Here is a 23,778-nt window from a genome sequence, read left to right on the forward strand (position 1 = left end):
CACTTTCTGTGACAGAAGAGGAAGCCTTATGACATTTACCACTTCTTTGTAAGGAATGTTTAAGTGCTTGAGTGCTACAGCTGGGATGTGTTCTGTCTACTAAGCAAAACCCTTCTAGAAAGTTCTGTTAGTCTGGGCACATGTGTGCAGGGGCAGATCTACTATGAAACTAAGGAAGCTTAAGCTCCAGGGCCCCTAATTCCAGAGGGGTCCCAGAATCAACTTTTAGTCCACGTTGCTTAAAAAAGTTGGGGTTTTTCCAGCTGTTTTTTGGAGTACAATTCCCATCATCTCCAACCACTGGTCCTGCTAGCTAGGGATGATGGGAGTTGTAGTCCAAATTTGGAGACCCCAAAATTTGGGAAACCTTGGCCTAGTAGATCCAATTTGAGTTGCACAACTCAAATTGCTTAATTTTTCATTGCATATATTTCAGCAATCCCAAAGTTTGAAAGTCAGCAGCACAGATGCTGTACAACAACCCGACTGAAGAAGATAACAGTGGTTAACCTAGAGCTTGTTGCGAACGGGCTCCCATAACAGTTGAAGCTCTAGGACCTCCAAAATGTGGGTCCACCACTGTGTGTGACCGCAGTGATGTAGCAGGGTCAGGAAGAGTGCTCAACCAACAAGTTGCCCGTGGTTTTTTGGCAGAACTGCGTTCTACAGGTCCCTGATAAATGCAGTTTCAAAGGATGAAAACCTGGTATAGGTGTAGTGCAAAAAAAATGTGATTTCCCAGCAACAAATCATTCATTGGAGGAAAGATGTCTGCACTCTGTATATAACTCTGGTAGAATTGTAATATGGAAGGGGGAAAACCCTATAGGAAATGTCTATTTCTTGACCGCCAGGGGAGGGGAAAAGAGGGATCAATGTTCACTGACTCTGCCCTCTGTACTGCATGCTTGACACTGTCTTCCATGCATTGGATGGGGAAAGTCTGGCGAAGGGAATTCTGTGTAGGCACCCTGTGTGATTTAAAACCCACACTGAACAGGGTCATAAATCCTGTGGGGAGGCTATATGCCTAACACTGCTTCTCCACCTCAGCCCTCCCCGTCCCCTGCCACACTGTGTAACGTGGCAATGGGCATTTGACAGGGTGGGCACCAGCAAAAACATCCTTCCTTGTTCTTCCATCCCTCACTCATGTTGATGGAATTACAAGAGGAGGAACGTTCGGATAGGACGACCATTCAAGTGCCGATCCATAATGCAGATCTGTTATTTTGTCAATGGCTTGCTTGTTTTCTTGTTTCTTAACAAAAACAATTGGTGGTGTGGACTATGGCAATGCACTCTACATGGGGCTACCTTGAAGGTGACCTGGAAACTACAACAAATCCAGAAGACGGCAGCTAGACTGGTGACTGGGAGTGGCCACCAAGAACATATAACACCGGTCCTGAAAGACCTACATTGGCTCCTAGTATGTTTCTGAGCACAATTCAAAGTGTTGGTGCTGACCTTTAAAGCCCTAAACGGCCTCGGCCCAGTACAGTGGTACCTCGAAGACGAATGCCTCTCAAGACGAAAAACGCGCAAGACGAAAGAGTTTTCCATTTTTTGAGTCATTCCGCAAGACAAATTTCCCTATGGGCTTGCTTCGCAAGACGAAACGTCTTGCGAGTTCTTGCGAGTTTGTTTCCTTTTTCTTAAAGCCGCTAATAGTCGCTAAGCCGCTAATAGCCGTGCTTCGCAAGACGAAAAAACCGCAAGACGAAGAGACTCGCGGAACGGATTAATTTCGTCTTGCGAGGCACCACTGTATACCTGAAGGAGCATCTCCACCCCCATTGTTCTGCCCGGATGCTGAGATCCAGCTCTGAGGGCCTTCTGGCGGTTCCCTCACTGTGAGAAGTGAGGTTACAGGGAACCAGCAGAGGGCCTTCTAGGTAGTGGCGCCCGCCCTGTAGAACACCCTCCCATCAGATGTCAAAGAAATAAACTATCTGACTTTTAGAAGACATCTGAAGGCAGCCCTGTTTAGGGAAGTTCTTCATGTTTGATTGCTTTTTTGTTGTTGTTATTAATATTCTCTTGGGAGCCGCCCAGAGTAGCTGGGGAAACCCAGCCAGATGGGTGGGGTGTAAATAATAAACATTCATTCATTCATTCCTTTTTCCATGTGTGATTTTCAGGATTGTGTTTTACCTAGTATCTCATGGTATATTTTGCTTTCAATGGTGCCTGCGTAGGAATTGCCAGATACTTTACAATGTTTATTCCTAGATGGTACAGAGATCCACCAGAGGCCTTTAGCAATTTCCCATTCTTTAGCTTACCCCACAGCCTTGATTCCCACTTGGAATATCCCAGTTTGTGGACCTGAATGTACACAAGTCAGGGTTTATGAAGGCAGAAAGAGACAAATGGACCAAATAATTGGCTGCAGCTTAGATGTGGAAATCCTGGTTCCTTGAAAGCAGAATTCCTTATTAGAAGTGAAATGGGGAGCTCTAGTTTAATGTTGGTTAATTTGCCGGGATCATGAGGGAAAGACACAGAGTACAGGACCGTGATGTTCATTCTCGGCTTCATAAACCACACTTTGAATGGCAGAATTTACATCAGAACTGAGCCTGTAAGTTTTCAGGAAATTTTATACCGCCAGGAAACTTCATGGAAGAACTATAAAGAGATTATTATTTCTCTAGTTACCTTCTCACCGTGGTTACCATAGACTCAAAGCTCTGTTTTTAGCTCCCTGTGAATCACACCAGAGTTGTTGACTGTCGGCTGTGTACACACCATACAACTAAAGCACATGACTTCTGCAAAGAATCTTGGGAGATGTAGTTAAGGGTGCTGGGAATTATAGCTCTGTGAGGGGTAAACTTAGTTTTCAGAATTCTTTGGGAGATGCATTGTGCTTTCATACTGGCTGAATGTGAGCTTCATGCAAGTCCTTCCACTGTGCTTGAAAAGTTGCCTAGAAACTGTTACTGTTGTTATAAGAAGAATACAATCACTTCTCTTTTTCTTTTATCGGTCCCATTTAAAAATTAACAAGACTTCAAAATTATTCCTAGGCTGTTGGAAAATTGGAAGAGAGAGCTTTGACTCTGTTTTACAAATAAACACGGCATAGGCTCTTCTCTAAATCAGGGGTCAGCAAATGTTTTCAGCAGGGGGCCGGTCCCCTGTCCCTCAGACCTTGTGGGGGGCCGGACCATATTTTTTTAAAATAATAATGAATGCATTTCTATGCCCCACAAATAACCCAGAGATGCATTTTAAATAAAAGCACACATTCTACTCATGTAAAAACACACTGATTCCCAGACCGTTCGCGGGCCGGATTTAGAAGGTGATTGGGCCAGATCCGGCCCCTGGGCTTAGTTTGCTTACCCGTGCTTTAAATTGTCAAAGTAGTAGAAACCACCACCTCCCCAGTATTTTAAAGGGGCAGATATAAACAAAAGTGGCATAGCTGGTGGTATTGATGCTCAGGTTCAAGAATATCAGAGGAAAAAGAGAGAGAGAATAGGATTTGCCATCTTGCCATTGTGTAGTCTGTATAAAAAGTACACAGCATAAAATGAAATGGTTGGTGGTTTCAATGATCCCATACATGGGCCATCAACTTGATTTTATGGACACAATGCAAACCAAACATCTGTATTCGCTAGAAAAAAGGATACCTGATCTTTCTAATTCTCTGACCAGTAAGGAATATCCCCCCAAAACACCAGCAGACGTCTCAAGGGAGGAGGCCTGCCCCACCCCAAATGAAAACATCTCTGTAGGGAGCTCTACCTATTTCATACTTTGGACTGGAGGTGTGTATTATTTTTCCCTGTGGACCTGAAGTTTCTTTGTTCTTCTCTCCCCTGCTCTCTCTCCCATCCTCCCTTTAAAATATGAGTAAGCTAAGGAAGGAGTGGTCATTTGAGGCAGTTCTGATGTCACAATGGCTACAGCTCTCTTCCTGATGACAGACCTGCATGTTGTGATCTATGGTGGTGGTTCTGTGTCTTACTGGTATGGAGTTAAGGGGAGTGGAGGCTGAAATTCTACATATACATGTTTGTGAAGTTTAGAGTCTGCAGTGCCTTTCTAGTCAATGGGATTTTTGATCTTTCTACAAATATGGAAAGCCATCTTTGTTCATCATGCTGCCTTGGCTGTTTGACCATGTGAGTCATCGCTTGGATTTTTATTTTTGCCGCTTGCAAAAGAAAAATGAAACTTCCCAACAATGGTGGAATAAACGTTTCCTGTTTCTGGAAGATGGCTTTCAGCCTCTCCTTAATATTTGGTGTGCCTCGCTCTCAAGCTGCAAGTTGCTCTGTTGGCTATATTAATCTAACCCTTGACAGTGAGAAGTGGGCCATATCAGTAGCACAAAATCCAGCTTCCTTTGAGGAGGACCTCCCTTCAAAGAAGATGATAGGGCTGTTGGTGAAGTTAAAGATGCCCACAGAAGCTAAAGGTGCCTACATCATGGGAGCTAAGTTCAGTACACCACCGGACACTGAGTCCTGGATAGCCTTCGTTGCAAGAGGAGGTGATGCTTCTGAAAGGAGAAGAAAGGCACCGGTAGGAGAAGGTGCCACAGGTGTTGTTATTTATGACCATTCGCATCCAGACAGAGAGATTCTCATTTTGACTTGCGACGACGCCTGCGATATTGCCACCATCATGATTAGCAGCCTGAAAGGAAACCCAATTTTGCAGTTGATTAAGGATGGTATCCAGGTCACTGCTGTAATCGAAGTGGGAGCTATGCAGTGCTTCTACAAGATCTACCTGTGTTTGTTCTTCCTCCTTTTGGCATTTGTTGGCTGCGCAGCATTGTGCTGTACTCCGGGGCAGACTGGGGCAAGACAAGAAGAGAGGAGTGTCAGGGCAGCAAAGGCGGAACTCCGCAAAGCTGTAGATTTGCTCGAGCTGCGCAAGTTGAAAAGGAACGAAACGGATCTCGCAGGAGAGACCTGTGTGGTGTGCTTGGAGACATACAAGCCGAGAGAGGTAGTGCGTATTTTAACCTGCCGGCACGTCTTCCACAAAAGGTGCATTGACCGCTGGTTGCTAAAGCGTGGCATTTGCCCTATTTGCAACCATGCTGTTATCCAAAGGAACTGAGAGGGACGAAATCGCTTGTATCTCGTGAGGCTTCCAACACTGCTTTTAACTTTCAGAAAGCATGTATAAAAGTATTCTCCTCACTAAACAGGTGAAGACTGATATTTATTGGGGGAAATGATTTGCCTTTGAGGCTACTGGTAGCTGGGACCGTTAATTAAAATCTTAAGTGTATGTTCAGCAGCTCTCACAGATTCAAAATTATTTTATTTCGCAGAAGAATATATTCAGCAATCGGCTTCTGAGATGGCTGTGCTCATGTGTGAGAACAACAGTCTTGAGTGAAGCTTCCTAGTTCAGGAAGTATTTCATATATCCTTGCAAAGTATTTTATTTTTTCCAGAGACTCTGTTTAATTAAATCCATAAGCACGAGATCGATCATCGCACACTGGTTCAGGTTGCTTGTTGAAAGCATTTTTCTTTACTCCTCCCAAGGAGGACAAAACTAAAGAGGGGGGATGCCATTTCTCTGTTGAGATACATATGCGTCTACTTAATTTCTGAAAAATATTGTTAGGTAAAAATGTGTTTGGGAGGAAAGCTCCACAGTTAATCCCAGATACCTGGCTTTAGCCCAACAGTGCATGAGCCTTTGCCTCATCTTTCCTAGAGTGTGTTGGCAGGGAGTGAAGAGGAGGAATCAAAAACATATGGCTCCTCCTCTTCACTTTTTGTTGTGCTGGAGTCTCTATCCATATGTTCAACTTACAATGCCAATGAAGGATTCTAAACCGAAGCATCACCTCCATATGAGAAGCACATTTAATATTATTTCTCTGTTTAACTATATTTGATAACCCTAGTAGTAGCAGCCGGTCAAATACATATTATGGTCAACCAGCCACTAAAAAGATCATGTAAACAAATACATCATTGTAGCCTTTGAGGAACAAAAATAACAAGGGGGTCTATTAAACCAGTTACTGAATAGGTGACAAAATATCTGAACATCTCTTGGAGCTGCTATGATGGTTAGCTCTTTTAACCATCCCTGCAGCCCTAACAAGCATTCAGATAGTTTGCCACCTATTTAGTAATGGTTATATTGGACCCCTCAAAGAAGATATTGAGAAGGGACTTTAAGGAGCAGCCAGGAAATTAATATTATTAGTATTAATAATAATATCCCACTTTTTCCTCCAGACACAGACTCAAGGCAGCTCACGGATAAAGCAGGAACTGCTAAAAACATGGTCAAAGCCATAATTAAAAGCAACTGAACACTAATAGAATTAAAATAATATATATGATACCTATTTTAAAAATACAGATAATTAGAATAAAAGCCCTACAGCACCAGCCCTTTCTTTAAAAAACAACAGTCAGTTCCCCCAAAGCCTATTGGAACAAGCAAGTCTTCACCTGCTGGCGGAAGAACAACAAGGAGGGAGGGAGCCAGTCTTAACTTCTCTGAGAAGGGTGTTCCAAAGTCTGGGAGCAGCTACCAAGAAGGCCCTCTTCCACCAAGCAGGACAGGGATGGTGGCGAGACTGAGAGATGGGCCTCCCATGAAGATCTCAAAGCCCAGGCAGGTTTGTATGAGGGAATACAGTCATTCAGATAGCTTGGACCCAAGCTATATAGGGCTTTATAGGTCATAACCCGCACTTTGAATTGTGCCCAGAAACAGACTGGCAGCCAGAGGAATCGTCGTAACAAGGGAGTTATATGCTCCTTATAACCAGCCATAGTCACAGTCTTACCTGGAATTCATAAAAATAGATAGAACAATACTTCCAGCCCAATACCTACAGAAATCTTTGGCAGTACATTAACAGCAAAAGCATAACTTTTCAAAAGTCAGTGGGGCAGGGGAGCTGAGATTTTATTTGGTGCCCAAAAAAATGACAGCAAAGGTGCCAGGCGGACCCCACTGGAAAGCATTCCACAGATGGAGAGAACTACGACTGAAAGGGTCCCTTTATTCTCTGAGCCTCAGGGAACAGCCTTGGATGACGATCTAAGGGTCTGAGTAGGTTCATATACGGAGAGACATTCCAGAAGATAATGGGGTCCTGAGTCATTAAGACCTTCATACGTCAAAACCTTGAGAGTGAAAACTGGCGGCATTTTCACACCTTGTCAGTTAGCACGTTAATCTAACGACAGAGTTGGGGGTCATTTTTTTGCAGCGCTCTAACAGAGAGAGTCAGAACCTGTCAGTGGAATATTGCATAGACTAAAGTGCACCAGCGAAAACCAGTTGTGTGTGTTGCTATCTGCTCAGCTAAGCTATAACGATACAGCATCACATACCTTCAGACTTCTATCAGATGCCAAACCCTCCAGTAAAAGTTACCCAGAAGGTTGTGAACATTTATTTACACACTATGCAATACTTTAGTTGTACATTCTGATTCTGTGTGGTGGGGGAGGGGATAATAAAAGTATAAGGTAAAAGGTAAAGGAGCCCTAGACGGTTACGTTCAGTCAAAGGCGACTATGGGGTTGTGGCGCTCATCTCTCTTTCAGGCTGAGGGAGTCAGTGTTCGTCCACAGACAGCTTTCTGGGTCATGTGGCCAGCATGACTAAACCGCTTCTGGTGCAATGGAACACCGTGACAGAAACCAGACCACACGGAAATGCTGTTTACCTTCCCACCACAGTGGTGCCTATTTATCTACTTGCACTGGTGTGCTTTCAAACTGCTAGGTTGGCAGGAGCTGGGACAGAGCAACAGGAGCTCATCCCATTGTGGGCATCCGAACCGCCGACATGATTGGCAAGCCCAAGAGGCTCAGTGGTTTAGACTACAGTGCCACCTGCATCCAAAAACATATTTGAATGCTGAGCCAGTAAGATTTTATATAGACCACGTCCTAAGTCAGTGCTAATTGGCAGAGTTGTCCACGATGTCATAATTTCATTACGTAACAATGAGCTACTTCACCGGAGGAAAAGCCACCCTGATTTTTGCTTGATGCCACCTGCCATAAAGCTTTGCCAAGTATCTAAGCCTGGACAGCCTGCTGAGGTCGCTTCTCTGCAATTTGGTGGGGGATACGTTTTTAATATCTCTCTGCTAGCAGCGACTCGGCTTTGGCATGCTGGCGACTTTTGTCCGGTCCTGCATTATTGATTCAGCAGCTGTTTTGCAGGTGCCAAGATGAGCATGCCTGGGACAGCCGTTGGAAGAGGAAGGGCAACACCTCTTTTTTACCTGCACCTTGGGCTCCTCCTCGCCCTCTGTATGCACAGCTCCGGAGCTGACGCCTTTTGGGTTGCCAATCTTAACATATCGTTCCTAGTAGCAAATCGGACTTTGTGGGAGATTTTGGAAAACGGAGTGTTTGCGAGAGCCTCTCCTTTGAAGAAGGTGTCTGGGGTTCTGGTGCCGCCAGAGGGTCTGCATCAAAACGCCTGTAGCTCTTTAACACATTTTAAGAAGCCAGCGAATGGGGACAGTTGGCTAGCTCTCATCATGAGGGGACGCTGTTCATTTGCAAAGCAAATCATGGTGGCCGCAGAAAAGGGAGCTGCCGGTGTGATCATCTATAATTATCCAGGTACAGGCAATGCTATCTTTCCCATGCATAACTTTGGGGCGGAAGATATTGTCTCAGTTATGATCAGCAACCTGAAAGGCATAGATCTTTTGCATTTGGCTCAGAATGGCATCCAAGTGAGGGTAACCATTGATATCGGGAAGCACCATTACCCATGGATAACCCATTACATGGGTACCATTTTTGTTTTTGCCTCCCTCGCTGTGGCATATTGCACCTGCTACTCTGCCGCAAGGCTGCGGAGATCCAGGAACCCGGTCCAGAGATGGCCGCAGGAACTTGATATCGGTAAGGCCATGAATGATCTTGAGCTTCGCACACTGAAGAAGGACGACAAGGAAGTTGGGTCGAGTGGAGAGAGCTGTGCGGTGTGTTTGGAAATGTACAAGCCGAAAGACATAACCCGTGTCTTGCACTGCAGACATCTTTTCCACAAAGCCTGTGTTGATCCTTGGCTTCTGAATCACCAGACATGTCCTGTGTGTAAATGGGACATGCTCCGAATGGTGGGAAGCATTGCAACGGAAGCGGAGTCATTGGGTAGGCAAAGGCCAAATGAAGTTTCTCCCATGATCAGTTCTTCTAAGCAATAGGACTGTCGTGAGTTCATGAAGGAATGCAACAAACGCTCATTCTGGAGACAAGCAACTTTTTCCATGCTTGATTGTCTCATTCCTAAAAATCAAGCGTAAACACATGTGAAATAAAAAGCTTTGCTTCTACCTTTGTGCAGTTTTTAATGTCTGTTGGTTCAACAAGAATAGATATTGCTTTAGGTTCATGAGCTTCTCCGAGGTTGTATGTATTAAATTCATTTTGGGTTGTTTTTTCCCTTTTTTTCTTTTTAAAAAAGCAAATCGAAACATCTTTTCAAAATTGTAAACTGAATCTCTTTGAGTTTTATAACATACAGCTGCGGTAGCACAAATAACTTTCCCTAAAGAGGACTCTTGAATGTAACCTATTAACAATTAAACTTCAAAGGTGATTCATTTTCCTTTTTAACTCTTTTTGTATTACATGGTCCAAAATAGATGGGGGCAAAGAACAATGGAAACTAGAGGTGGACAAATCTAGTGTCTTTGATCTATCTCACTTTCACACATGTTTTTCCATAATTCTTTTTTTAAAAAGGTTTTTTATTAACAATTTCAACATAACAAAATACCAAAACGTATCATATTCATTATTTCCCCCCCCCTTTTCCCCTACCTCCCCTTCAAACCTTCCCTCTCCCCGCCCCTGAGACTTCCCTCAGCTCCTCTCTCTGATTTCTCAACACATGTTATTCTCTGCATATTATAAATTGTATAAATCCTTATATTATCTATCTACCATGTTATCAATCAATCAATTAATTTGTGTATGTTTATTCAAAACCTGCCAAGGAGTCCAGTTCATTTTGTTGTCTTTTTAAGTAATTTGTAAAAAGTTCCCATTCTTCTTTTAAGTCACAGTTGTCCTTGTCTCGCAGTTTGTATGTCAGTTTAGCCAATTCTGCATAGTTTATCAATTTCTCTTGCTACTGTTCCTTTGTTGGGGTTTCCTCATTCTTCCATCCTTGTGCTATCAAGACTCTTGCCGCTGTTGTAGCATACATAAATAAATTCTTTGTTTTCTTTGGCTTTTCCATAATTCTGTTCCATCTTTTTCTATATTAATCTGCAGATTGGAATACACACACACACACACACACACACACACCCTCAAATCTATTTAACTCCTTATTAGTTATCTGATAAAATATTTTTGAATCTCCTATTATGGAAACATCTCAAGGTTGTTTATAGTAACACCCGTTTAAAATACAATAACATCAATAAAACCCAGCAGCACTGTCAGTCAATACAAAATGTAACTTAAAAAATTACCAGTAACTCGTGTCAATAATGGGGACATGGGTGGCGCTGTGGGTTAAAGCCTCAGCGCCTAGGACTTGCCGATCGAAAGGTCGGCGGTTCGAATCCCCGCGGCGGGGTGCGCTCCCGTCGTTCGGTCCCAGCGCCTGCCAACCTAGCAGTTCGAAAGCACCTTCAGGTGCAAGTAGATAAATAGGGACCGCTTACCAGCGGGAAGGTAAACGGCGTTCCGTGTGCTGCGCTGGCTCGCCAGATGCAGCTTGTCACGCTGGCCACGTGACCCGGAAGTGTCTGCGGACAGCGCTGGCTCCCGGCCTATAGAGTGAGATGAGCGCACAACCCTAGAGTCTGGCAAGACTGGCCCGTACGGGCAGGGGTACCTTTACCTTTACCTAGTGTCAATAAACCATGAAAGGGCCTTAGTAATTAGTACTTTTTCCATGGTGCGTCTTCATCAACACATGCCTTATTTCTTAGCCTAGACTACTCTATCTAAATCATTGCACCACAACAGAAAATGTCATTTTTCTGGTTACTGCAAGATGTGCTTCTGCCTTCTGCAACACAACCAGGAGGAACTTCAGTAGATGCCCTTAGTGAATAAATAGTGTGTGTGTACATCACTCAAAATGATCAGAGTCCTATCTCCAGGCTGTACAAGGCATTACAGTCATATTGTTTGTTACATTTCTATCCCAGATTTCTTTCATGAGGGAACTCAAGGTGCTAGTTATGAGTTTTCAGGTAGTCTCTGTTGGGACACCGACTGAGCCCAGAGCCTCATAGATTTATCAAGGTGGCTGATTCCATTGTTATTCTCTTCAGATCATGGCCTGACACCTATAATCTTACCCTGCTAGGAGTTGAATAATATCAGCCATCCCAGTGTCCTTGGTTTAATAAACAGCTAGTAGGTCGCACACCATACATAGCCTGGGTTCCTCTATGGATGGTGTTGAGTTTTGCCATGGAGAAATACCCTTAATTCAGTGTTTTATGTCAGTACTGAAATTTTTATTGAACATTTAAATCTTGGCAATTTTACTGATTTTCTTTTTCTTAGTGATTGTATAATGCTTTCCTGTTCTGAGCTGCCTTGCCTGCGCTTGACTCGGAAAGGTGGCATAAAAATCGTTCTTAAAGAAGAAAAATTATTTAAATAAATAAATTGGAGGGAAACGTAGCCGTCTGTTTTTTAAAAGACCCTCACTCACTTTGTAGCTAGAAACGAAGCCTTGCAACAGACAGAGATGCCAACTTTGACCCTTAATCAACAGCAGCAACGCACTAATAAGAGGCCTCAAGAGTGCAATTCATGTCAACTAATACGATTTAACTAATAATGTGTATTAAGTGCCCTCTGACATTATATATCACCTGACCTTAAGGCAAGGGCTGAGTGGGCATATATTAAATATAAAGGCCCCAAAACCTTTAGGAAGCCTATTGGTAAGTATTTTAAGCTTCTTGGAAACAAATTCAGACTTCAGGGTAGCTGTTCTATAGAAGATCAGTTCTGGGGACGAATGGAATATATGATAGCGGAACGAGAACTTGTACTAGAATTTGATTGTAGCAATCTGGCTTTGAAGAGAGACTATGGGTTTTATGCACATTACAGAGATGCAGATTGCCCTTATTATCCTCCATTTTTGCATGCTGAGCTTAATACCGCTCTTTTTGTTGGGGGGGGGGGGTAGAGATCTTTGTAAATGAAAATGGGATATCCTCTCTCTATCTGCTGATAGCTAACTTATCCCACTCTGCTTCTATCCATTTCTGCAGCTAATGAAGGAGATTATTACCTACAGAAACTCATATACCGCACCTGATTTAAAGTGCTACTCTGCTCTTCCACTGAACAGATAGGCTTGTTACTAGGGCTGCAGAAAATATTTTTGCAGTTCAGTTTTGGGGGATAAAAGTAGCCCTGGGGGAGCTCGGCAGGAAAAACTTCCCCAGCCAATATTGATGGGAAAAAGTTCTTCCCGTACCTCGCAACCCGCAAAGCCCTCTTAATTGCCATGCACTTTTTGCACATTATTTTTCTTTCCTATTTCTGCTTCTTTCTTCTTCCTGGATTACTCACCTGGGTGATCACATTATGAATTGGATTGGATCCCATTGTGAACAGGAGCGATGCCGTGATACTGCTGCATAACCAGCTAGATTTGGCTCTCTGGGTTTAGTCAAAGGCAAACAGTAATTTGAAAATGAAAGCATTGCTCTCTCCCTCTTCTGGAAGAAAGCCAACAATTTTTCCTCCGGCAGATGGTGTGATAAACTGCAGATTGTTGACATGTTAGAAAAAGTCACTTGTGACATCAGGGTGACCAAAGGACGAGCAAAAGGAAAAGCTTTTTATGCAACTTGGCATGTTTTTATTTTATGTACCTCAGGGCCTGGAGCGCATAGATGCTTACCAGCCTCATACATCTCTCTTCAGCTGGCTTAATCCTTTTTCTTTCAATAAGGGACATACTAGGGTGGACAGTGGGGTGGTTCGGGGAGGGAGACTGCCAGTCTCCTTTGAATACTTATGAAGGAAAAAAAGCTAACTGCATTTTATGTTATGTTGCTTTCTCTTCAACTGCTGATTGTGTAGTTACTTCATAGGAAAGGAATCATGATTCTGAAATTAAAAGACAAGGAGAGCATTACTTCCTTAACTGGTCATCTGGCCAATATGGGGTCACTTGGTAAATGGACATCAGAACTATAGTCAAGTAGATTTTGGAGACATGACGCTTTCGCTGAGAACAAGCAAAACCAATTGTAGTGCAAAGGAATAGGTGAAATTTGTTTCAGGTGTTGTATTATTAAAGGGATGTTGAGCCTTTGGCACTGCTTAAAGTATTCACAAGATACACTGAATAATTTTAACACAGTCCCCTTAAGCACCTGAATTACAGTGTGTGTATTTGGAGTGAAAATCTGGCTGGTTTTAAGTGTTAGGAATTGGGTGGAATTTTTAGCAAGACGTTAAAAACTGATCCTTCAAAGGTATATTGGAGCATTAGAATGAGGTGCTCACTGCAGCGTCCATTGAAATAAACACAATTTCGAAATGATCTGCAGACTGGGCTGAGCTATCTGACAAATTCTGTAGAAAGGGAGCTTCGCGCAATCTTTGCAAAGTATTGTTTGACCTAACTCTTCTCACTTTGGCAAGCAGGGCTGTAGCAGGGAAGAAGAAGTACAGTGTCTATTGCATTTGCGAGATGCCTTTGGGCTAAATTTTCTTTTAGTGCTCCTGAGTGTACTCTCCATGCCTCATGGGAGGGACATATACATGTGGAAGAGAACAGCTCATGTAACTGGAACTTGACTAGCTGTATTCCTTGCAACAGTCCCTGTAGCCAAGTTTCTTTTCCATATAAATGGCAGGTTTTAGCAAGGGCTTCAGCTACTCAAGCTTTGGCCTGTATAGTAGTTGGAACCATTATCCTGAAGCAAGGAAACAAAAAATAAATAAATTGCTGAGTGTAGGCAATGTTCAACAGCTTTCAAATACAGAAATATTTTTCCTTCGTGACATGTTAGTGGTGACTTTTCTTGCTCTCTCACACTCATGCTTTTACGTGCTTGTTTTCCTAATTCCACTTTTTTCTTTCTTTTCTAAAAAAAAAAAAAGGTATTTCTCAGGAGTGATCGAGTTGCCAGGATGGTCCACAGTGGAGGATGCTCGGCGAACGACTTCAGAGATGTGTTTAAGAAGAACATAGAAAAGAGGGTTCGGAGTTTGCCTGAAATCGATGGATTAAGCAAAGAGACTGTGCTGAGTTCTTGGATAGCCAAATACGACGCCATTTGCAGGGGAGAGGAGGACTTGAGCAAAATGCCCAACAGGATGGCTTTAAGTGCCGTGTCAGAACTTATTCTGAGCAAAGAGCAGCTTTATGAAATGTTCCAGCAGATTCTGGGAATCAAGAAACTGGAGCATCAGTTGATCTACAATGCCTGCCAAGTAAGGAGCTCATCTCAGTTCTATAGACCTTTCCTTCTTAGGTTGACCAGTTGCCAAATGTAAACCGCCCTTCGCTTGTCTTGGGAAGAGGGTGTGGCGATCACACACAGGGCCCCCCGGACGTTTGACGGTCTATTGACCCTGTGCCACCACTGCGATTGCTTTTTCCGCTGCCACCACCCCGTATCTCACAGGGACACACGGAGTCCAGTCTGTTGTTAGCATAAACAAATAATCAAGTTTATTTTTAAATGCAGGAACAAGCTTATGGTTTCAGTTAATTTTTCTCTTGTCAGTTTCTTATTCTTAGTTCCTAACAACTCCAAACTGATTATTCCAACTATCTATCTGACTCCACCTAACAATTCCTCTCTCTCTCACACACACAATCCAACTCTACCAACCCACACCTATACCTCCCTCTTCCTTCTTCAACTCCCAAACCTCAACTCTCAACTCCCAAACCTCAACTGCTTTTCAAAACCTCCCACTCGTAACTTTTACTCCCCCCTTGCATTCTCACTGGCCAATCACTTCACACCCATTTTAACCCTTTCCTTATGACCCATCCTAGGAGGCAAACACCACAGAGGGGTTTGTTGTTGAACCATGCTGAGATGTGTAACTCTGTGAGGGGAATTAAAGATCTTCTGCCAGCACCCTTAACAGGCTATAGTTCCCAGGGTTCTTTTGGGGAAGCCATGGCTGTGGTGCTGCTTTAAAGGTACAGGACAGATGTGGCCTAAGCAGCAGACCAGGATTATCTGTTCACAGGAGCATAAATGAGCTGTTAGTTGGTGAGGGTCAGTCCAAATTTTTAGCTGCATCTCTCTCCATGTGCCCTTCCTATTTTTGTGCTTGTGTGTGTTTTTCAGCCATCCTTTCTGCCTGCATGTGTGCCACATATCAATGGCGGTGTTATTTTGGCCAAGTGTACTCAGGAATAGAAAAGTCATGTGCAGCATCTATCTGTAGCTGATTGTCATACATTTCTTTTCATGCTTCAGAAATATTTTTCATATAGTTCCTTTTTTCCTCTTTCAGAAAGTAATTGCTTCTCTCTTTCTGAGTAGTTGTTTTTCCATTGCGAGTGTGAAAATGGCAACTAGGAGTGCAGTCAAGTGCAGACAATTTGAGCAGACAATTTTAATAGTGATCTGTTTTCCTTTAAATGGTGATGATCTAAGTTCCTTGTGTAACACAACGGTAAGGAAAACATCAATAGAAATCCCCTTGATCTTATCTTGCTAATAGTAAATTGGAGAAGTCAGCCTATAATATGGGAAATACTTGTACTAAAAAGAGTGCCTTCCAGTCCGTTGTATTTTCAATACATTTTTCTGGGTATACTTTTTTTTATATTTGCCTTCCACAACTTTCTCATGCGTTGCCTAGTCTAGCTTTTTATCTTCAATTTAAATTCTGATGCTTTGCATTATGACCATTTTCTGCACACTCTCACTGATGGAACGAAATTTGCCATCTTTGGGTATTTTAATGGCATCTACATATTGCCATGGAAACATTTCACGATGAAATTTCTGAAATCGCCTAGGATAAGTTGTAGAATAGGGTTTGTTATGAAAGGGATTAGACTGTCTGGTCCAATTTCTGTTTGGTGGAGATTTAATTTTGACTTTCGGGGAGGTATTGGGGTGGGTGGGGAAACAGCCAGGGTCTGTAAATCTACAAATCTTGGCACAGTACATCATTTGTATGGAATAGTTTATGCTGGGCATTTCACAAATCTCTGAGGTCTCCAAATGGATTGTGTCTAATGATGTTTGTTGCCTGACTCCTAAGTGTGAAATTACTCAGAGTTAATTTTCATTGGCTTGCACCATTGGGCTCATGGAAGTGAGGTTTTCCATCTTCTCCCCTTTGAGCTACTTGAAACCCACTAGGAAGCCTTTCTGGAGAATTGGGGGCCCTTTGTGTAAAATATGGGATGGAATATAGGTTTACTGGGGTGGGGATGGAATATCCCAAAATGGATAGACCTCTGACACCTGTACATCACAGAAGGAGGAGAGCAGGTATGGATATGTTTGGAAACCAGTGGTGTGTTACACGAGACATTGGGATGTGGGTGGCGCTGTGGTCTAAACCACTGAGTTTCTTGGGCTTGCTGATCAGAAGGTCAGCGGTTCGAATCCCCATGATGGGGTGAGCTCCCATTGCTCTGTCCCAGCCCCTGCCAACCTAGCAGTTTGAAAGCACGCCAGTGCAAGTAGATAAATAGGTACCACTGTGGCGGGAAGGTAAATGGCATTTCCCTGCACTCTGGTTTCCATCATGGTGCTCTGTTGTGCCGGAAGCGGTTTAGTCATGTTAGCCACATGACGCGGAAAGCTGTCTGTGGACAAACGCCAGCTCCCTCGGCCTGAAAACGAGATGAGCGCCGCAACCCCATAGTCTCCTTTGACTGGATTTAACCATCCAGGGGTCCTTTACTGATCAAAGAGAGATAAAGGAAGTAATTCTAAGTGGAAGTGGAAGTCTCAGAGCTATTTCTCTTATTGCCTGTCCACACAAGGATCAAACCTTTTGTCGGTTGAAGGAGTGATATTTGACATCTAATGCTGTGATCGATTCTTTTGGTTACTTGGTATTCTGCAAAGATCCAGTACTTGGGAAGAGTTCTCAAGGCAATATTCTCTGTTTTGCAATATTTATATAACTCCCAATAGACAAACGTTCTCTGGGTGGTTTACAAGTAAACACACGCCATAAGAAACACACGGGTAAACACACGCATAAGAACATAAGATAAATAAAGCCTAAAAGCATGCAGTCTAAAATAAAACAAAGCTGTCAACAGAATGCACCAAGGTAGACCCGGCAACAGAGGGCAATGCAGTGTGAGGATCTGAACAAGTACCCAGAAATTGTTTACAACTGGAAAGACTTGGAAAATTGAAAATTGCAACTGGTGAGGGCATTCCTCAAACAGAGAGCTCTCTAGTAGCTGCTACTTCTGGTGAGGGAAACCTGAGAGGAGTGTCAGAAGGTGATCTCTGGGTGTGTATAGGAGGACACGATTTGTCAGGCATCCCATCCCATAAGCAGAATGCTTATTATCAGTATTCTAGCAGTGGCACACACTGTGGCTTTACAGAAAATTGTTTCAGATTGCAGTATGCTTTGGGATCATATTCGGAAGCTGAAGTGTTAGATTTGGACCTCAGGAGTCCAAATTTGAATGTTGGGCTCTGTGTCGCTTGAATATATTGCCCAATTTCCCTGGCTGGAATTTAAACTCAGCTTGGGGGACAAATTGTTTGAAGTTGTTATTCCGCCCAGACATATGAAATAAAAATAACAAGCCAATTTTCTATCTGTCCAATATTTCTAGAAAATATCTCTTCACTTTATGTATTTATTTGTCTTTACTTCAGTACTGTGTCAGGATCTCAGGGCCCAGAGTTATACATGGGTCAGCTGGGTGTGGAAAGTTTGCCAGACAACTTTGTAGCACCTGCTACAGGCCTGTGGATTTGAGAATATTTTAAATGGGTAGAACACAGAGCCACGCATTTGTAAAAATAATGTAACCATGGCCAGTTGGATTCACTCTGGTTTCAGATTCAAGATGCCACTGCTTAATGATAAAGAAAGGTAGATGGTATTATTTTAAAATCCACCCTGCTCTGTTGGTATCTGAATTTGTTCCTAAGCTATCCCGGTTTTCCTGTGGAGCGACGAATAGATTTTCTCAAATTAACCATTTATTTAATGGGAAGAAATGTTGAGGACTGTTGACCAACATCTCTCCTGAGAGGGAGAAGATACATAGCATAGAGCAGGCATCCCCAAACCCGGCCCTCCAGATGTTTTGGGACTACAGCTCCCAACATTCCTAGCTAACAGGACCAGTAGTCAGGGATGATGGGAATTGTAGTCCCAAAACACCTGGAGGGCCGAGTTTGGGGATGCCTGGCATAGAGAGACAATGTGGTATTTTGTTTACAGTGTCAAACTAGGACGTGGAGACCAGGGTTCAAATCCCCACTCAGCCACGAAACTCATTTGGTGGCCTTGGGCCAGTCACTGTGTCTCAGCCTAACCTACCTTGTGGGGGTTAGGGCTGGACGATATCTAGTTTTCAACATTGTAATATATTACCAGCTAAACATTGTGATATACCAATATATCACGTTGTCTAAAATAAGGATGGAACTATGTAGAGGCAAACAGTAGGACTGTGTTTTGTTCTGTTTTCTGTTTGAATCAAAGGACTATCCCATTAGGGTACCAGTTCCTAAATTATTACCCGACTCAACATTCAGCAAAATTGATTATTTTATTTGCTACTGAATGCTGACCTTAGTGAGGGAAATGTGTGTGCTGCCTGGTATTTATTGTTGTTCCCATGCCAGTTATAATTTCTTATGGTATCCATCGTAGTTGAATACTTTCCCAGATCCTTAATTTTAGATGACAAATTTACAGATCAAGGCAAATTCTTAATGCATATGAAGCCAAATATTAAGTCCCAATTCTAGCAGACCTCATCATGAAACACAGCTAAGCTCAACGCTTGTAAGCAAAGCACAACACAGAGGCTTTGAAAGCTGTGATTTATTCTGACTGCCTGTGTTCAGTTTGTCCCTATTGACCTTCCACCTGGAAAATCCACATATTCCTGTGCTGTACGGCTTCACTGCTTGCGGCGTTCCTACAGTTGTGCTGCTTGCTAAATTGCCAGAGGAAGAGGTTTAAGAAGTCTCAACGCCGCAGCTACATGACGGGTTTGCTTGATGTTGCCTTTGGCATGAGATGTCATGAGCATGTTTTCCTGATCAAAAGCACGGACTTGGGATCGCAGAATGCAGTTTGACTAACCAATGGCTCCTGAAGGAGCCATGAATGGAGGATGTTCCTGTGAGCGGGGTCAGGACATGCGTGCTCTGTGGTTGTTACAAGGCAGTTTCTCCTACCTGGGCGATTATCTTTCCACAAGGGCCGACATTGATGCCAAAATCCAGCATCGCCTGAGCTTCGCAAGTGCGGCTTTCTTCCAGTTGAAGTGCAGAGTGTTTGAGGACTGGGACATTCGCTGGGAAACCAAAATGCTTGTTTACAAAGCTATTGTACTACCAGCCTTACTGTATGCTTGTGAAACATGGACCACTTATAAACACCATCTCCAAGTCCTCGAAAGCTTCCAGCAATGGTGTCTCTGAAAAATTTTACACATCACTTGGGAAGACAGGTGAACTAATGCCAGTGTACTGGAAGAAGCAAATATCACCAGTGTTGAAGCAATGATTCTTCAACATCAACTTCGTTGGACTGGTCATGTTGTACGGATGCCTGGTGATCATCTTCCAAAGCAACTACTCTATTTCGAACTTAAAAATGGAAAGTGTAATGCTGGTGGTCAACAAAAGAGGTTTAAAGACTCTCTCAAGGCAAATCTTTAAAAATGTACAGTAGTATACCATTGAAAACTGTAAAACACTGGCCTGTGAGTGCTCCAATTGTAGAACAGCCTTTACCAAAGGTATCATGGGCTTTGAAGACACTCGAACTTAGGACAAAAGGGAGAAATGTGCTAAGAGGAAGGCACATTTGGCAAACCCTCACCGTGATCAACTCCTGCTCGGAAACCTATGTCCCCACTGTGGAAGGACGTGTGGATCCAGAACTGGCCCCCACAGTCACTTACGGACTCACCGTTAAAACCGTGTTTACGGAAGACAATCTTACTTGACTACGAGTGATTGCCAAAGAAGAAGACAAGGAAATTACAGAAGCTGACGGGCATCTGGGGTCAGCACTGTGCAGACGTGATGTCCTTAATGCAGGATGCCCAAGTTCACATTTACTTCACCAAAGTTGGAGCATACTATCTTGATTTGTATAACCGAAGGAAAAGAGGTGCTATAAATACATGCAGATTTAAGGATGTGTGTGGGTTGTGTGTTTTTTTCCTTCTGAACCTAAGAAGCTTGCTGTGACAGAAGGTGGGAGAGGAAATGCTGCTGTGAGCTGTTCCCCATGTCCAAATTTTCTTGTTGATGCTGCTTTTCAGCATAGCAGGACTTGATGCCACAGTTTTAGAGTTATTACCACTGGGCCTTTGGCAATAACTTTCTCTGCTTACTACTATTCTAACTGGTTTTGTTGTTGTTGTTGTTGTTTTTAAGAGGAGGGTCAACATGTGAATGAAAAGTGCTTTCTTGTTCTAGGTATGAATTGATAATAATATATAGGGTTGCTATTTGCATGTTCAGACCCAATGACCTCCCCCCTAAATAAATTCACACATGACTCAAATTTTAGTTTTGGTTTTTGGCAGAATTTAGGCCACAACGTTATTGATTACAGAAGGTGAGTGGTTCGACTAGCTCCCTGCACCCTTACAGGGATTTTTACTTATTTATTTTACTGGGTTTCTTGCCCATCCTTCACCTCAAGGTCCCAGGATGGCTTACAACAAGAAAATACACAATTATAAAATAGTTGCAACCATAAAACAAGCTTAAAAACAATTAAAATGGCATTTTACATGTGAATATAAACAACCAGAAGCATGACATGACATACCTGTTTTCCCCCTAAAGTTCAGCTAAAGGCTTCTCCAAGGTTAATGACCATTTATTGTATTGATAGTTTTGCCATCTTATTTGGTGAACTGATGATAAATTTAATGTTAGGAACAAAATCAGATGAACTTAGGAAAGTAAAATTTAACTTGGATGAGCATGTTACATTGGTCACACAAACACCTGCTTTCTAACTTGTGCCAAGTGAAAAGAAAAATGGATATGTTTTCACTTTAATCTCTTCTTTGAGATTCTTAGCATACACACACACACACACACACACACACACACACACACACCTTGTGAATGCATGGGGTCTTTTTTTTTTTTTTTTTTGGTAAATAAATTTTTATTATATTCCAACATCTAAAAAGCACATATACCATATTGATAAAACAAAACAGAGGAAAAAAAACAGAGAAAAATAAACAGATACAAAAATCAATATACAGTCTATTATTTTGTTTGACTTCCCTCCACCACGACGTGACCTCTATCTCTACCATATGTACCGCAGTATCTTTTGTTAACCCGTATGTTTTACCTCACGGTTTTTATATTATACCTATTATATACCTATTGTATACCTATTGTAATTTTAATATTTCCTGACATTGTCTCTATATATGTAACAAACTTGTTCCAATCATTAATAAATTTAGAGTTTTTCTGTTGCCTTATCTTCTGAGTCATTATTGCCAATTCAATATATTCAGTTAACTTAATTTGCCAGTCCTTAATTGTAGGTATGCTGGGTTTTTTCCAATTCTGCGCTAGCAGTATCCTAGCAGCAGCTGTCGCATACTGAAATAGGGTTTGATCATTTTTGTCAATCTCATTCCCCACCATTCCCAGAAGGAACGCCTCAGGTTTCTTGGGGAACGTGTACTTTAAGATCTTTTTCAGTTCGTCGTAAACAGCACCCCAGAATTTTTTAACTTCATCGCAGGACCACCACATATGAATGAAATCTCCCTCCTTCTTTTTGCATTTCCAACAGGTCTTATCTCCAGTTTTATACATTTTAGCTAGTTTTGTTGGGGTGATGTACCAGCGGTACATCATCTTTTCCATGTTTTCTCGGAGACCGACACATGCTGAAAAATTCATATCCTTGCTCCATAGTTTTTTCCATTTCTCATAATCTAGAGGGTATCCTAAGTCTATGGCCCACTTAGTCATGACCTCCTTTATTTCCTCATCCTTGGTGTCCCAGTCTAATAGTTGGTTGTACATTTTGGTTAGGGTTTTGGACTTCCCTTCTATTATTTCTAGATGGAATTTGGACTTGTTCTTACTCATTCCGGCTTTTTTATGCTCGTTCCATAAAGAGTTAATTTGGTGGAAATGTATCCACCCCTCTAGTTTATCTTTTAACTCCTCATAAGGTCTAATTTCCCATCCTTTCTCAGCTCTTTTCAAAAGCTCGGCATATGTCCACCTTTTACCTTCCATATTTAATTTTTTAATTGCTAGAATATCAATAGGTGACAGCCATAATGGGGTGTCTTTTTCTATCAGGTTCTTACATCTATTCCATACCTCTAGCAGCGCTCCTCTTATGATGTGGTTAGAAAAACCCTTGTGTACTCTCCCCTTATCGTGCCAGAGGTATGCGTGCCACCCAAACCTCACATCAAAACCTTCCAAATCCAACAGGTCGGTATTTTCCAGAGTTATCCACTCCTTAACCCAACAGAGGGACGACGCCTCATAATATAATTGTAAATTTGGGACCGCAAAACCACCTCTGTCTCTTCTATCAGTGAGCAACTTATATTTAATTCTGGCCCTTTTACCCTGCCAGATGAATCTAGAGAGGGTCCTCTGCCAGTCTTTAAACATTGTTGTGCCTCTAATTACTGGGATGTTTTGGAATAGGAATATCATTTTTGGTAAGATGTTCATCTTAATGGCAGCCATCCTCCCCTCCCATGAGAGGTGTAATCTACTCCAACTGTCTAGATCTCTTTTACATTCTGTCCAGATTTTGTTATAATTATCCTCCACCAGGTTTATGTTTTTAGTTGATACCCAGATACCCAAATACTTAACCTTTTTTAATATCTTTATCCCTGATTCCAGCTCAATTTTGCTTTTTGATTGTTCGTCTAAGTTCTTTACCAACATTTTTGTTTTGGTTTTGTTTAATCTAAACCCAGATAACCTCCCATACTCCTCCATTAAATCCATAACCATATTTATCCTTTCTAGAGGTTCTTCTATTGATATTACTAGGTCATCAGCATAAGCCTTTACTTTATATTCTTTTCTACCTATCTTAATCCCTCTTACTTCTGTTGTTCCTCTGATCTTATTTAATATGACCTCCAAAACCATAATAAATAGCAGGGGTGATAATGGGCATCCTTGCCTTGTACCTTTTGTAATCGTAAATGAATCTGTTAGGTTACTATTAATGATAAGTTTCGCTTTTTGGTTTGAGTAAATCGCTCTAATACCTTCTAGAAATGGCCCTCTTATTCCTGCCCTCTCCATACATTTAAGAAGAAATTGCCAAGATACGTTATCGAACGCCTTTTCGGCGTCAATAAAAATTAAGGCAGCTGGAATGTCGGTCTTGAGATCCAGATATTCGATTATATTAATTACATGCCTCACGTTATCCTTTATCTGCCTGCCAGGCAGGAATCCGGCTTGGTCCTTGTGGATTGTTCTGTTCAAGTATTTTTTTAATCTATTTGCCATTATTCCTGCAAAGATCTTGTAGTCATTGTTAAGCAACGAAATTGGTCTGTAGTTTTTTATATTAAGCGTATCTGAATCTCCTTTAGGTATTA

The 23,778-nt window shown here is 42.3% G+C and overlaps 2 protein-coding genes across 13 annotated transcripts in view; both read left to right on the forward strand.

Annotated features, from left to right (window-relative positions):
* Window positions 1–23,778, forward strand: part of CADPS2 (calcium dependent secretion activator 2) — a 346,118-nt gene that overhangs the window by 103,605 nt on the left and 218,735 nt on the right. For all 12 annotated transcript variants that reach the window (XM_077935837.1, XM_077935838.1, XM_077935841.1 and 9 more), the window contains exon 3: window positions 14,094–14,426. In XM_077935837.1, the coding sequence (XP_077791963.1) occupies window positions 14,094–14,426 (333 nt within the window). The remainder of the gene's footprint in view (window positions 1–14,093; window positions 14,427–23,778) is intronic.
* On the forward strand, window positions 7,648–9,823 carry RNF148 (ring finger protein 148). Its single transcript, XM_028746832.2, has one exon. The coding sequence runs from the start codon at window positions 8,201–8,203 to the stop codon at window positions 9,191–9,193; it is 993 nt and encodes a 330-aa protein (XP_028602665.2). The 5' UTR covers window positions 7,648–8,200; the 3' UTR covers window positions 9,194–9,823.

Source organism: Podarcis muralis, chromosome 10, assembly GCF_964188315.1.
Source record: "Podarcis muralis chromosome 10, rPodMur119.hap1.1, whole genome shotgun sequence".
NCBI classification, from domain to species: domain Eukaryota; kingdom Metazoa; phylum Chordata; class Lepidosauria; order Squamata; family Lacertidae; genus Podarcis; species Podarcis muralis.

Bases quoted from the DNA above. Each gene is read 5' to 3' on its own strand.
- RNF148 (XM_028746832.2), top strand. From the start codon at position 8,201: ATGAGCATGCCTGGGACAGCCGTTGGAAGAGGAAGGGCAACACCTCTT.